Source organism: Gadus macrocephalus, chromosome 2, assembly GCF_031168955.1.
Source record: "Gadus macrocephalus chromosome 2, ASM3116895v1".
Taxonomy (NCBI): domain Eukaryota; kingdom Metazoa; phylum Chordata; class Actinopteri; order Gadiformes; family Gadidae; genus Gadus; species Gadus macrocephalus.
This window is the reverse complement of record NC_082383.1, coordinates 3,106,920-3,122,632: the sequence shown is the minus strand read 5'-3', so window position 1 is coordinate 3,122,632 and position 15,713 is coordinate 3,106,920. Positions and strand designations below refer to the sequence as shown.

At 47.2% G+C, this 15,713-nt stretch overlaps 2 protein-coding genes and 1 long non-coding RNA gene across 5 annotated transcripts in view; 1 reads left to right on the top strand and 2 right to left on the bottom strand.

Moving 5' to 3' along the window:
* Positions 1-1,917: 1,917 nt before the first annotated feature.
* LOC132475194 (uncharacterized) overlaps positions 1,918-15,713 on the bottom strand; it is a 110,007-nt gene continuing 96,211 nt past the window's right edge. Inside the window, exon 2 of the long non-coding RNA XR_009529830.1 lies at positions 1,918-1,978. This is a non-coding gene — a long non-coding RNA (uncharacterized LOC132475194). The remainder of the gene's footprint in view (positions 1,979-15,713) is intronic.
* Positions 2,063-10,595, bottom strand: ush1ga (Usher syndrome 1Ga (autosomal recessive)). Of its 2 annotated transcripts, none has more exons than XM_060076176.1 (4): positions 10,110-10,595; positions 4,201-4,669; positions 3,069-3,901; positions 2,063-2,723 (listed from the first exon to the last, which is right to left on the bottom strand). In XM_060076176.1, the coding sequence occupies exons 1-3, from the start codon at positions 10,271-10,273 to the stop codon at positions 3,092-3,094; spliced, it is 1,443 nt and encodes a 480-aa protein (XP_059932159.1). In that variant the 5' UTR covers positions 10,274-10,595; the 3' UTR covers positions 2,063-2,723; positions 3,069-3,091. The 2 variants fall into 2 exon arrangements, with proteins under 2 accessions (XP_059932159.1, XP_059932166.1); XM_060076183.1 differs by having other exon boundaries at positions 3,080-3,901; positions 10,110-10,594.
* Positions 13,196-15,713, top strand: part of LOC132475153 (proton channel OTOP2-like) — a 4,445-nt gene continuing 1,927 nt past the window's right edge. Inside the window, exons 1-6 of one of the 2 annotated variants that reach the window (XM_060076165.1) lie at positions 13,196-13,304; positions 13,385-13,779; positions 14,459-14,595; positions 14,705-14,763; positions 15,000-15,145; positions 15,674-15,713. The exon at positions 15,674-15,713 is cut by the window's right edge and continues 811 nt beyond it. In XM_060076165.1, coding sequence (XP_059932148.1) covers positions 13,386-13,779; positions 14,459-14,595; positions 14,705-14,763; positions 15,000-15,145; positions 15,674-15,713 — 776 coding nt within the window. In that variant the 5' untranslated portion in view covers positions 13,196-13,304; position 13,385. Of the gene's footprint in view, positions 13,305-13,327; positions 13,780-14,458; positions 14,596-14,704; positions 14,764-14,999; positions 15,146-15,673 lie in introns of those variants that run through there. The other variant, XM_060076161.1, reaches the window with a different exon arrangement.

The following is a 15,713-nucleotide window of genomic DNA, read 5'->3' as shown; positions in this document are numbered from 1 at the left end:
GAGGAGAGAGGGGTCAGGAGAGAGGAGAGGGGAGAGGAGTCAGGATCGAGGAGCAAGGAGAGAGGAGAGAGGAGTCGGGAGCGAGGAGCAAGGAGAGAGGAGAAGGAGAGATGAGGGAGGAGGGAGGAGAGGGAGAAAATTGTCATCACGCATTCATACCCAAGAGAACAGGTAAGGTGGGGTAAATTAGTTAGAACCAAGAGAACATAGGTGGGGTAAATGCCCAATATGAGAAACACGTAGTTCTCTGAACAAGTAGACACCTGCACATCAAGCCAAGTTGTTCGGAAAAATGGAAAGAATTGCTGACGCAGTTTTATGAAGGGATGATTCTTTCCTTTAACCAGTTTCCTTGTTGGGGCATGAGGCTCGCTGCTGCTTCTCGTCAGTCCTGATCGGCCCTCCTCCTCCGGGATATGACGCTGAAGTCACCAGGCGTCTTGACCCCTCGCCACAGCTTCTAGCGCCTACCTGCGTGTCTCCAGGCCTGAGACCCACGTCGCCTAGAGCTCTCCTATTTCAGCCTCTTCTGTTGGGCGCAGCAGAACAATAGGCTTTGATGGCCGGGTTCCTGAATGTGCTCTTTGTGTTCCAGATCCCTCAGCTGGCCGCAGAAGTCAGGCTGGAAAGTCGGGTGGTAGGGTTTGGTAATCCCTCGAATCGTCCTGACTCTGATAAGACAAAGCTTTGTTACAACGTCACTCAAGGCACGTCTCTCTCTCTTCCGACAAATGTACTCATTGGGAGTCGCTTTGGATAAAAGCGTCTGATAAATGCCCTCAATGTGAATGTAAAATGTAAATGTGGTTTGCTTAGTTTTCCTCGAGTACTCGGAGGACAACTATAAGTGTCCATGAGTACTCGGAAAAGCGCTGTAAAATAAAATGTGTCGTTATAATGAAGCCAATAAGTAATGGAGAAGACTTGTTTATCGTCAGGAAGGAGTCAACATGTCTCTGGTTTTGCATTGTTGTCTACCCGATAAGGCCAACTTGTGTTGATACATGATCGTCCAACGCCCAGGAGGGACACATCCTCAGCTGGTTTACCATTTGGACGACTCCAATCTCAGTCCCGTTACTCTGTCCGATTGCGGTAAGAGCGAGTGTTGATGCGTTGTTTTTTTTTAACTATATTTGAAGACCGTGGGAAACTCCATTATGTAGAAATAGAACGCCACGCCTGATAATCAGCGATCGACAGATCGACCTTTAAAAACTGAACCTGGTGTACGGGACTTCCTTGTCTACAGATCAGAGATAGACACGCAGACAATCAGAGGCCTGTGAGGAAAGGAAGTGTTGCCACAAGAAAGCACCTATTTCAGTCCGTGGAAATCTGCCATCCGACTGCTGGATGCCAACAGCTAATTTCTTAACGCGAGTGAGATCTGTACAGAATGGCACCGCTGTGGATATGCAAAGGATATATATATGTCAACAAGTGCAGTGCAGCAGCATGTCACATATAAAGAAGGTTTATCTCAGTGCAACAGGAGGGCCCAACATTTGTTCACTGAATGTTGAGCTACTCTGGGACCTGGATGTAAGAGCAAAGAAACAGAACATTGTTCTGAAACTGTGCTCCAAGTTGGACGAGACTTTTAGAGGGAAACAGAGCAGTAGTAGAACACGTCACCTGGGGGATCACGCAGTGAACCCTGAAGGTTCCAGGGACCAGAATCTGTGTATTGGTAGGGAGTGAATTTGGGACAAAAAAATGGCAGCCGTTTGTGTCACTGTATCCAGTTCTTGTTAGAAACCACTCTCACTACCCGATCCACTGAACTGCTCGATCCGCATTCCATCTTTTTGCTCAATCATGTATGTGTGTACATAAACCTAAGTGCATCACACACACACATACACACACACATGGACGCACACACACACACACACACACACACACACACACACACACACACACACACACACACACACACACACACACACACACACACACACACACACACACATACCTAATAACACCTAATAGATAACACCTTTTAGAGCTGATATTCTATTGAGTGGTGTTGTGTTTGAACAAGAAAATAAAGTCATAATTTTGTGTAGATAAGGGATTTTATTGTGCGCTATTGCACTATTGCATACCAAATACATCTTGTTCTAACAATACAAAATGCTGTTAGTCTCCAAAGACACAGGAAGGAAAAACAATGGCGGAAGCGAATATTGGATGTCTCACACCTTGTACAATTTCCACCAATAATGGGATTAATGACTTTAAAGCCATTGGCTCAAATCTAAACCATCCCTTAGCTGGCATACCTAATGTAAACATGTACAGCTGTTGAGTAAACATACTCACAATTAATGTGTCAGGGAAAAACTAACATGCTCCAAAAAAAGACCTGACAGTATTGCACCATTGAGACAAAAACATAGTTATTGTAAGATCCACTTATTGTATAAAATACTTAGAAAAATGTTTAGGCACAGGCAACACAGGCACGGGAGATATTCAGATGGACCCCACAGGGGCGAACAGAGACCTGAGGGATTGGAGCCAGCGGTCGTTTCCCTCCCCTTCCGTTCAGTCTCGTGGCTAACGACTGCAGCACTGGTCTGTCGAGTCGTTTGGTTTTGTTGGTTCAGGGTCAGGGCGAACCGGTCCGTCTCAAGGGCTCCGATTCAAACACAAATCCTTCTAACGCAGTCACTCTGGTTCTCATCGCAAGCTAACCCCAACAGGGGAGCAGTGAACTGTAGAGGGAGGTGGGAGAAGGGAGGGACAAGCGTTTCAGTAAAAATAAAAAAAGTCCCATAATGCTTATAATGTCCTGATACCAATTCAGATACCTCAAGGCGAGTATCGAGTACTACCATTACAGCATCTAGCATTGTAGCTACTAATAGCACTCGTTCTTATATTAAGGGTCTCTTACGATGACGGCGATGTGTAGTCGATTTACTTACTGTTGACAAATACGTTGCATTAAGTATCGGAGGTATTTCCGATACTGGTATCGGTATCGGAACAACTCTAGAATGATGCATTTGACTACAGCTAAAGCGGATGGACCAGTAGAAATCCTTCTAGGCTCTCACCCGGTACCCACATCGTGGAGCCTCTACAGCTCGGTGTCCTCGATGCGGTCCGGGTCATCGATGGCGTCCAGGCGCCTCTGACACGCCTCCAGGATCTTCTTCCTGGGCCCCAGGGGGAGGTGGATGCTCTTCAGGTCGTCGTCCGAGCACAGCAGCAGCGCCTCCAGGTCGATCTTCTCCCGCCGGAGGAGCGCGGTGAACTCGCTCATGCTCTGCGTGGCGAGGAACACCTCCAGGGGGCTGGACTCGGGCTCGTCGTCGTCGTCCAGCCCCAGCTCCGCCTCGTCCCAGGGCAGCTCCTGGTAGTTCCTCTCCTGCAGGCTGCGCGCGCTGCCGATGCTGTCCTGGTCGGCGCTGGGGTAGTGCTGCAGCCGGCTCCGCAGACGCACGCCGCCGCCCGGCCCGTCGGCGCCCACCACGCTGGACCCCTCCGGCCCCCGCAGGCCCGACAGCCCCCCGCTGATGTAGTTCCGTCTGAAGACCATGGTGCCCAGGCCGGGCCGGTTGAAGAGCGAGTCGTGGCCGGAGTCCGTGCTGATCTCGGAGTGGTCCACCTCCGAGCGGTGGAGGTCCGGCACGCTCATGGCGCGCGAGACGGCGTCCTCGTTGTCGCCGGAGAACATGTTGCGGACGTTGCGGCGGCCGCGCTCCCTGGGGGGGGCGTAGGTGCCCTGCTTGACGAACATCACGTCGTTGCCCAGCTGCAGGCCCGTCAGCGAGCGCACGCTCTTGCGGCCGTCCTCGTAGATCTTGAAGGTGCCCTCGCCCTGTCGCCTCTTCTCCAGCTTCTTCTGGATCTTGGTTTTCCCACGGCCCGTGGCGTGAAGTGTGGCCTGGGAGTGAACGGATAGGATGCAGAAATACGTCTGTTACAATAAAACAAGAAAGAGGATAACGTGGCTCCGGAGGTAGAGTGGGTTGGCTGGGAAGACCGGTCACTGAGCAAGACCGCCGTCGGTGTGTTAATGTATGCATGGATGGGTGAATGTTGTAAAGCTCTTTGAGTGGCCGACCGGTGAGAACAGTCCATTATCTTGCCACTCCGTCCAATGTGTAATCTCTGTCCACCTCACACGTGTTTACTAGTTGTATCTATGCATGGTACATGGTGGTGTATGACGCCGGGACCGACCTGGGAGTATGGCACGCTGACACTGGCGGCGCTGTAGCGCGGCATCCCGCGGCTCACCGAGCTGCCGCTGAAGCTGGAGAAGCTCATGGCGTCCGACACCGAGGCCTCCACCGCCGCCGCCGCCGCCGACTCCTTGAGGAAGCGCCGCTCCATGCGCTTGTGGTGCTTCCGCTGGAGCTTGGCGCAGTCCTTGATGCGGCGCTCGGCGTGCCGGAAGGCCTGCTCCCGCAGCTTGGTCACCAGCTTGGGGTTCAGCGCCGTCTGCTTGGCGGCGATGGAGTCCAGGTAGCGCACGCACTCCATGTGGCCCTTGGCGGCGGCCATGTCCAGCGGCGTGTGGTAGTCGTTGTCCAGGCACCACACGTTGGCGCCGAACGCCACCAGGAAGGACAGGCAGTTGTGGTGTCCGTTGGCCGCGGCCAGGTGCAGCGGCGTGTTGCCCCACATGTCGCAGTTGTCCGGTTTCCCCCTTCGGCGTAGAGGGGTGGATCGAAACATTAATACATGTCGGATTTATATCATCGCCCTTCTTCGTGCGATATGACAATCGATACACAGGCGGCAAATATTGATCTTTAATATTTTAGATTTTTTTTTAAGAATTTCTTTGCATTTGATGCTTTATTCATGAAGAGTTAGACAGGACATATCGCACCAGATATCGATGTTTTAATTTGTAAAATAAGCCGCTCCGAAGAGATTTTTTCCTGCTCCTCGATGTGGCACTCCAAACATGAATGAAGGAAACCTGAACAGAAGTTAACTAGCCAAAGACGAGCTCCAGCACTTTACCTTATCAGAGTCATTTTGTTATTCATCGTAAGACACATATCGTGATGTATCGCTATAGGATTGTCGAACAATATATTGATTATTGCAGAATCGCTGTACCGCGATATTATCGGTGTCGCGGGCCATGTGCCGTGTATCGTATCGTATCGTGTGGTACCCTGTGATTCCCACCCCTAGTAGAGAGGGGGGTCAGGCATTACCTTGAGACTCAAGAGTCGTGCAAGACCCACAGGACACGTGTGACACGTACCCTGTGTTCTAAAAAGGGAGGCCATCGATCAGCCAGAGACGGTAAGCGGTTGTAAAGAGCTAAGGTGACATCGAGGTGCAACATGAGCCAGTCGGAGAGTAGCCTACTTCTGTCTGGTTGACAATAACTTCCTCCTGCACAATTTATGATTTCTCTGCGTGTTTATGATTGATCTGTGATCCATATGTTGTCCGTGCTACTTGATCCACTGTTTAATGCACACACTGAACATCGTCTCCCCGTCTTTACACAACGCAACTTTTAACAAGGTGTAAAAGGAGCTGAACTAGCTCTGACCGGTGTATTACATTAAGTACATTTGACAGAAGAAAGAGGAACCACAATATATCTCTGTCGGTACAGTAAGGATGTTCATAGAACCAAGTGCCAAGCACTAAGAATCACTAGGGTTAACCCATTCCCTGCACACAACAAAGATAGCTAGGATAAGAAGCTACACAATGCTAAGTACTATTTTTATGTGCCAGGACGTACAACATACAAGAAGTGCGTACACTTAGTGCCAGGACATACAACCATACAATATGTGCGTACATCAAGTGCCAGGACGTACAACTCACAATAAGTGCTCACATTTAAATGCCAGGACTTACACCATACAATCAGTGCGCGAGTGAATGGATGCTATAACGGCCACAGAGTCCTGAACTCGGAGGCCTCATCGATGCGGGATAAACACCTCTTGCCACGGCCTGCCAAAGGCCTTCTGACCTTCTGGTCACCTGCCTGTGGCGCTGAAGTGTTGCCGGGACTTTGTAATCTGACCACCACGGCGCTGCCGACTGCCACAACACTACGGGTGTCCGGTGTCCGGGGGAGCCACCACGACCGGGCGGGCCAACCGTCAGGACCACGACGGTGGAGGGAGAGTGACGTCGGCAGGCCAGATTCCTGGACCTGCGTCCACCACAGAGGAGGAAACTAAAAGACAGCGGAGGCGCTTGTATGAATCCATAATGCCACCGCGGTGTTATCGCCAAGGAACTCTGTACTTTGTTTGTGGCGGTACATAACACCTCATATCATCTTAATATGTATAAATGTATTCAGTTTAGAGATGAAAATGGATACGAAAACAAAATGTAACTAAATAAGAATTAGATGATATATTTAAGGTAAATAGACCGACATAAAAACTCAACTTTGACCAATACCGTGAATGACATTTCCAGCCTCTCCAAAAATGGATTGAGCACGCACTCAGGGGATGTGTCTTCAGACATATCCCTGGATGTACAGTGGTGCCACATAAAGGTTGCTCAATAATGGATGGCCGGCAGTGGAGCCCGTGCAGGAGCTCGGATCCATTATTGATGGCGGGGCTGTAGGGTTTTATGTTGGTACGCCGGAGCCGTCAGACCGACTGGGGCAATGATTAGAGTCTTCTCGCCCAGCCTGCTCCCTGATTTCACTACGGTTACGCCGCCAGTCGTTTACACGATGACCTGAGATGTAGGCGGTCCTAAATACGGCCGTGGAAACGCGGAGGAGGTCAGATAGTTAGCGAAACGAGAATACAGTCAGGGAGTAAACCAAACAATTATACAGTCAGAGAGTAAACAAAACAACAATACAGTCAGTCAGAGAGTAAACAAAACAACAACAGCTAGAATACAGTCAGAGAGTTAACAAAACAACAATACAGTCAGTCAGAGAGTATACAGAACAACAATAAACTCAGTCAGAGAGTTAACGAAACAACAGCTAGAATACAGTCAGAGGGTTAACGAAACAACAACAGCTAGAAAACAGTCAGAGTTAACGAAACAACAACAAGTAGAATCAGTAGCGTGCGGTGCCCCTTCATTTCGGTGTGGCAGAAACTACTGGCGTATGACCACATCCACAATTTATATATATTTTTTACGTATATATTTTGAGCTACATTAAAACATGTTAACTAAACTAATTGTGAGTAAGAAATAAACTAATAGCCTAATGTTACTGCACGCTTTTGAAGTGCCATCCGCAACACTCGTCATATGATGTCCCTTATAGGGAAGTTATTTCTTCCATGTTTTATTTGAACAACAGGCTTAGCGAGTGCATTGCAAATACATGAAAAGTAGAAATACAAGTCATCAATCAAGCAGACCTTCGATTTGGAACTTGGCCCGACGATGTGTGGAAATCTCTTAATAACAACACTTTTGAAATCAGATATTTCTCAATAACAGCTGTTTAAAGGCACCCAGTGCAACTTTATGTAAACATTCAATGAAAAATAAACATTGAATTTCTAGTCTTTTTTACACGTAGTAAGTTTCAATAACTCCATACCATTACATATCGACATTCAAGGAGCAAAGATGAGACGTCGTTGTGTGGTGAGAACTGATAGAAAATCGTAAACAACAACAATCGCCGGTGGGGAGAAGCCATTTTTCCATTGACTGGAAGCCTGCTTTATTTATTGTAGGTTACAAAAAATAAAGAAAATGGCGGCATTGTTGTTGTTATCGATTTTGTATCAGTTCTCACCACACAACGACGTCTCATCTTTGCTGCTTAAAGGCACCCAGTGCAACTTTATGTAAACATTCAATGAAAAATAAACATTCAATTTCTAGTCTTTTTTACACGTAGTAAGTTTCAATAACTCCATACCATTACATAAATCGTAAACAACAACAATCGCCGGTGGGGAGAAGCCATTTTTCCATTGACTGGAAGCCTGCTTTATTTATTGTAGGTTACAAAAAATAAAGAAAATGGCGGCATTGTTGTTGTTTTTGTATCAGTTCTCACCACACAACGACGTCTCATCTTTGCTGCTTAAATGTCGGTATGTAATGGTATGGAGTTATTGAAACTTACTACGTGTAAAAAAGACTAGAAATTGAATGTTTATTTTTAAGCCTCGAAAGTTGCACTGGGTGCCTTTAAATGTCGGTATGTAATGGTATGGAGTTATTGAAACTTACTACGTGTAAAAAAGACTAGAAATTGAATGTTTATTTTTAAGCCTCGAAAGTTGCACTGGGTGCCTTTAAATCAGGTATGAAATCAGGTATGCAATTTGAATACCTGCTGAAATAAATAAATAAATAAATAGTCTTCAATGCCGAAAGATACAGGCGGAGTAATTCGATTTTAAACAACAACAGTCCTAGGGGCAGACTACTTTACGACCATATGGGCGTCTTATAGCGCTGATTGCAATTCTTATTGCAGCCTGCAGGGTTATGCGAGAAACATACGGAGGGACGCGGTCGTTGAGCTCCGCCGCCCCACATTGCATGACACGTTAAACTCAACTAGAATCGCCACCATCAATTTGATATCAACAGACCAAAAATAGTCGGAAAGCCTACAGAAACTATAGATAGTTAATGTGACAATCACATTATTAAAAATAAACTTGGAGCAATGATTTACTGAGGAACTATTTTTTTTGGGATCATGCTTTTGTAGGGAGTTCGCCGCCCCACCTGCCCATATGGACGGCACGCGGCTGAGTAGAATACAGTCAAAGAGTTAACGAAACAACAACAGCTAGAAAACAGTCAGAGTTAACGAAACAACAACAGCTAAGATACAGTCAGAGTTTAAAAAAACAACAACAACAGCTAGAATAGAGTCGGAGAGTAAACAAACATCAAAAGCTAGAAAACACAGTTAGCCACCATTGCACAACAAATATCTTCTTGAATGAGGATGAAAATTAAACATAAAAACAAACAGCCATTTTGTATGAAGAACTGACCCCCTGAGATAAACGAGTACAACTTGCGGTGATGGTTTCCCATGATGCAATACAAATAGTTTATGATAGAGAATTGTTTAGAGTTATGGTCTAAATATAATCCCACATCAAAACATATCCACATTTATGGATCAATTAATTAATACCCAGCCTCAGCACAGAAGGACATGTTTATGTGCCCCCTTAAACAAACGTGCTGGATGATATATCAGACGGGACATTTTATGAACCAGATACACTCCTACACTATAACCACTCCATATAGGCTACTATAAGTAGGCCTAGCACTAAAACAATCTTCTCTTTATCTACGGTCTCACGGAGCCCTTGCTCTTGTTAAAATACTATCGCCTCTATTAAGGCTGAAGTAAATGTACCTCGCTCGCTGCTGTCAAACTCTGTCAGCTGCCCGTTTATGGGATGTTTGACGAGGCCAGAGGTAAACACCTGCACGGCAGTGTTTGCTTTGGGCCGTGAGAAGTCATGCATGTTGCGTGTCCCGCACATTGTACCACGCTACCGCAATGAATCACGCATTGACCGGCTTCGGTTACATAATTCTCTTTTGTTTTGCATGTTGTGATTTGTGCACATGCATGCGAGGACCTGCAGTGTGGGTCGCCTCATGGGGGCTTCCGTTTGTCGGAGGAAAGCAGGTCAGACCGAACAGAAGACAAGCGGGCCTTTGTGCGGCCACTGGCCCACTTCTCCCTAATCAGATGGGCTCGCATTTGTGGTCTTCATGCTTACTTTTTTTTATTTTCTCGATTTAATTTTTCAGTCAGACGTCAGGACACACATCAGGTTTTTAGGGTTGGTTCATACGAGCTCATGATAGGCTACATGTTAATTGTAAATTCTCTGGCTAATTGCAGCAAACTAAATCATGTAAAGTAAAGTCGTTAAGTGTCTGGTTTAGGGGTGAACGGGATGTTTAGAGGTGATGAAAACTTCGGGGCGCCATCAATAGCACACGTAGGCTACACACTTTGAAAACCTGTGAGTGTTTGCCTATCCATGAACGGGCTGCTTGATACACACCTACACCTATAAAAACCACAGGGGGCGACTACCGTTATCATGACATTTATACACATTTATACACTCCTATTAACGTCAGGTTATGAGGCTGAAGCATACCCTCGTCCGACGATGAGCCGCAGCGCCTCCAGGTTCCCGTGGTAAGCCGCCCATAGCGTCGGTGTCATGCCATCCTCGTCCGGGGCGTTCAGGTCCCTCCGCGTCGCCTCCTTCAGCAGGTCCAGGTACCCGTCCCGGGCCGCCTTATGGTATCGGTCGTTCATTGTACCCGGCTGACCCCGTCTCTACCCCCATGCCGTGGGACCACCATCATCATCCACCTCCGGAGGACCGCTGGTTCTGGTCGGGCTGAGCCACTGGCTCCCCGCAAACCCCCGATCACAGCGCTCTGAGGTCGGCCCGACGCACCGGGGACAAAGGAGAGCGCTGTGTAACCAGAAGCCGACCACAGGCCGCTCGGGTAACTTCGGCTGCTCCCGGTGGCCGGTGTATACGACTACAGTCAAAGTCCTACTGGTGGTGGTGGTGTTTCACCTTGAAGAGTGCGTATAGGCAACCATTCGGACGGCAGCGACCCGGGTTCGATTCCTGCGTGGACCCCTACTGCATGTCCTTGCCCCTCTCTCCCTAACTTCCTGTCTATCTCACTTAACATATAAAGGACAAAACCTGTAAAAGGACAAAAGCGTTAAAAAAAAAAAGTCCTACTGGAAGTTAAAGCTTAAAAATAAGTAAAGTAGCCTACATATTATAACAAACCTTGTGTTGCCCTCTGTTTGATACCTGCAGGGCTGTTGGTAAGGGATTAATGCTCAGGAAAGGGCATTAAAGGACATTTAAGTAAAACAAACAAACAAACAAACAAACAAACACTTGACTGCCTGTTGGCAGCACGTAACACTTAATGATCCTACTTTGCAATGTCCTCCTAAGAATCAGATTCAGTTTTACTTTTATTACCTTATATTATTGTTATTATCTTATTGTACAAGTTCACAAGAGTAACACTCTTAGGCTTGGTTCCTAAACAGCGACATAGCAACAAAAATACAAGATAATACAATAATATTATACATAATAAAATATGTAAAATAGGCCAAATGCATGAAAGATTCACAAGTGAGTAGTGATATAAAAGGCCTTTTGATCAAAATACTAAAGCTCTAAAGTCTGTGTCATGGCATTCAATCGTAAAGGCACAATGAAGATCTAGCCTACTTTATGAACCCCAGAGGGGTCGTTATTAACCCATCAACACATTATTAATGTGGGCCAGCTGGACAGAAACAAGAATCCGCCTTCAACGAACAAGATTTGAACAAACAGGTGTGTACAGAGGAGGAGGAGTGCTGAGTCATAAAGTCATAATTCATAATTTGTTCTCAGAATTCTGACTTTATTCTCAAATTAATTATCTGTATTTTAATCTTAAAACTCAGAACTCAGAATTCTGACTTTAATCGCAAACTAATAATCTTTCTTTTAATCTTAAAACTCAGAGCTCAGAATGATGACTTTATTCTCAGAAGTCTGACTCTAGCTTCGAACTAATATCTTTAAACCCAGAAATCAAAATGTTCCGTATGTTTATATATTGTAGGCTTATCTTTATCAACAGAATATATATCTGTGCGGAAAAACTGCATACCTATCAACAGAATAGCATGTAGATCTGTATATATAACAGTAACAACACATCTGAGAGAGTTTACAAAACGTGAGCCCCGGGGCGGTGGAGCGTGACGGGGAAGAATGAACCAGGCCCGGTGCCACCGGCTCGGTGGCAGATCTGGAACCGCTTTACGAACACTAAGCCTGAGATGACAATCGAGAGGAGCGCCCATCTGGGCACGCTGACAATGGCCCTTCCCCGCTCATTAGACAAGAGGCATGTTTTATTAGGGAAAAGCTCTCCTCTGTGGTCGCATGAAAGAGGTTTGAGTGCTGAGGTTTGCGTAGAACAAACGACTCAATGCGTGACGCGTATCGGTTCCTCGTGGAGAACAAATAAGAGGATAATATACTGATCTCCGATGTGCAGCCGTTCACGTTAGTCATCTTTTATTCTGAGTTTGGTCTCCCACTTTTTATGGTAGGCCTATTTATTTTGGGTGCGCTGCTCTTAACTTAATGAGAGGGATGACATTTACTCAGTGTTATATATCAAAATATCAAAAATATGCTGTTATTCGGTAAAATAACCGGTTTCTTGTATTTTGGGATGTCCGATAATTACTACATAGGTTCGAAAAGAAAAAAAAAATTTTTCCAGGAAAGCAGTTCTGAACTTTCAGGGGGTATTATGTGCAAAACACAGTGTGTGTGGTAATAATATAGAGTTGATCATAACAGAATTATTGACATTTATGACCCCTTTGTACACAACCTCCACCCACGAGGCCCGCTGTGGATTGGTATAAAGGCTGGGATGCTCAGTCGGCCCCTGGGAACCTCGAGAGACCAGGTAGGGTTACACACGCCGACTCACTTTTATTTGTATTTATCTAAATGTTATCTTGGGTGATCCAGGCGGGTATGTCTTGGCCTCGTTGTTGAACGGAGTATTGTGATGCGGTTGCTTCCCTGTGTGATCGTCTCCTCTCTGCACACACGCGCTAATGACCGCACAAGGAGATTGCTTGTGAATTCTCAGCCAATGTAGTTCATTATATTTGCACAACCGTTCAAAAGTTTGGGGTCAACCAGACAATTTCAGTTTTTCCATGAAAATTAACAGTTTTGAGCTGTGCTAATATAATTGAACAAGGGTTTTCCAGACATCAATTAGCCTTTTTATCACGATGAGCTAGAACACAGGAGTGAAGGTTTCTGAAAATGGGCCTCTGTAGACCCATGTAGGCCTAGATATTCAATAAAAAAAATCCGCAGTTAACAGCTAGAATAGGCATTTACCACATTTACAACATCTAGACTGTATTTCTGATTCATTCAAAGTTATCTTCATTGAAAAATAAGGACATTTCTAAGTGACCCCAAACTTTTGATCAGTAGTATATATCAGGGTTATTCCATCGCAAGTCCAAAATGAAGCAACACTTGTTAATGAGGGCGGGCCTGCGGCTGGAGACTGGTCGGGTGGCCGCGGCGCGCTTCCCATTGTGCTGTTCTTCCGTCTGGGCGTGGGTACCCGGCAGGTGTCAGTCACTGCGGGGACGGACACGCCCCCACTGCGGGGGCGTGTCCGTCCAACCTGCTCCTCTCCATAAAACACAAAGTCAAAGTCGCTCATCGCCCGTGCTGCTGAGAGAGGGATGAGTGTTAAACACGGGACAGGTGTGTGTGACTGACTGGACCCCCGACCCCCCCCCCCCCCCCCTGAGACCCCTGTGACCCCTGACCTGTGACCCCCGCAGGATGATTGCCAAACAGATGGAGGAGGACCGTCTGTCCAACAGCAGCAGCGGCGGCGCGCCGGGCGAGAACGCGGAGGAGGGCGTGTGTGAGCCCGAGCTGGCGCTGGACGCGTCCCACGGCCACGGCCACGGCGCCTCGCCCCGGGACCGCACGAGGAACTGGGGCTGGCTGCTGTCGGGCACAGTGTTCCTGAACCTGGTCATCCTGGGCACGGCGCTGGTGTCCGCCTCCACCTTCAACAGCGCGTTGTTCGGCTCGGCCGACCTGCAGGTGTTCCTCATCGTCATCATCCTCATGACCACGCTGTGGATGCTGTACTACCACGTGTACACCTCCAAGGAGGAGCACGCCGTGCTCTACAAGGACGGCCACGCCGGCCCCGTCTGGCTCAGGGGTACGGAGGCATACAGGAGCACACCAAGCATGGACGTATGTCTGTAGGGCGACGGGCCTGGAGCTCTGACCTGGAGGGGCGACCTGTGGCTCAGGAGGTAGAGCGGCTTGGCGGCTGACCGGAAGGTTTCTATTTCGATCCCCGGCTCCTCCTAGCTGAGTGTCGAGGTCTCCCTGAGGCCTAAAAAAAAAAAAAGTTTGGTTCCTGTTGGTTGTCAGTTGAGGTCATGGGTAGGTAGGGAATTTATTTATTTTTTTCCAGCGGCAGCGAATGATAGGTAGGTTGTTTTCATTTAAAAACGAGAAAATTCGCTCATCCTTGTACAGAATGAAGAGGTGCTGTACAAAAACGTAATTATAGTTTGCATCAATTATTATTATTTATTATTATTATTAGTTATTTTTTAAAGCTCATAAAATAATTTGGGTCGCACATAAATTGACAGGGTCGGTCGGAAACTGGAACCAAACAATTTTTTTTTTTAGGCCTGAGTCACTCTGACTGCCTCTGACGAGCTGGCTGTCGCCTTGCATGACTGACTCCTCCATCGTTGTGTGAATGTGCGCACGAATGTGTGAATGTTGGGCAGTATTGTAAAGCTCTTTGTGCGGCCACTGGTCAGAAAAGAGCTGCACAAATGCAGTCCGTTCACCATTTACCGTCTGTGTGTCCCCCGCAGCGGGACTGGTTCTGTTCGGTCTGCTCAGCCTGATCATGGACGTCTTCAAGGTGGCGAACTACGCCGGCTACCTGCACTGCGACTCGGCCGTGAAGGTGGCCTTCCCGGTGGTGCAGGCGGTGTTCCTGTTCGTCCAGGTGAGTCTTACCTGGGCGGTCTAATCACTAGGGTCCTTAGGGTGAGCCTCAGCAGACGACTAGCGTGACAGGTCCCTCTGAATGACGTCGCGCCCTGGTTTGCTTTCAGACGTACTTCCTCTGGTTCCACGCGAAGGATTGTGTGCAGCTTCAACGAAACATCACACGGTATGAGCATTTAGATAAATTGATTTATTATTAACGATTATTTAACGCCCACCCCACTTTGGTGATAGCATACGCTTTCAATTGGTTCAGTCCGGCACCGTAACAGCAGAATAAGAGAAGCAACTATTGTCGAAGGATGAAATAAGATTCAGTCAGAGACGAAGGACACTGCGGACGTAGCATTAGGTCCTTGGTCATGACCCTAACCCCTGCTTTCTCTCTGCTCCGGTGTTCAGCTGCGGACTCATGCTAACCCTCGCCACCAATCTGATTCTGTGGATGACAGCGGTGACCGAGGAGTCCGTCCATCAGACAGACATCCCGACGGATGATACGTACAACACCTCCAAGCTGTCTGCACGGAGGATATACATTCTGAGAGGTGATTAAAACACTTCACCTCATTTGGGTCGTTGAGGACAGGCGTCGATCCGAAGCCAATTACAAGTGAGGCTGTTGATAATTATGGTGTTACGGTGGCGGCCAAAAAGAGCTTCAGGAACTTAGCACATGAACTTAATAGGAAAGTTTCAAGTGCAAGTGCAGATGTTCACGAATCATCTCACCAGAAATAAAATACTGTTTTATAGACAACCGGAATTGAAATAAAATTTTTGAAGGGAGGAAATTCAATGGCAGCCTTTTAAATAATTCTTGTGTCTCCATGTTTTGTGTGTGTGTGTGTGTGTGTGTGTGTGTGTGTGTGTGTGTGTGTGTGTGTGTGTGTGTGTGTGTGTGTGTGTGGATGTGTGTGTGGATGTGTGCGTGTGTGCCTGCATGTAAATGTGTGCCTGTAAACGTGTGCCTCGTGTGAATGTGTATGTGTCTACATGTGTGTGCGTGCATATATGTGCATGTGTGTGTGTGTGTGTGTGTGTGTGTGTGTGTTTGTGCATGTGCGTTCCCTTAGCCAGCTACGGTGAAGACAACTGCAAGTGCAGCTACTCCTC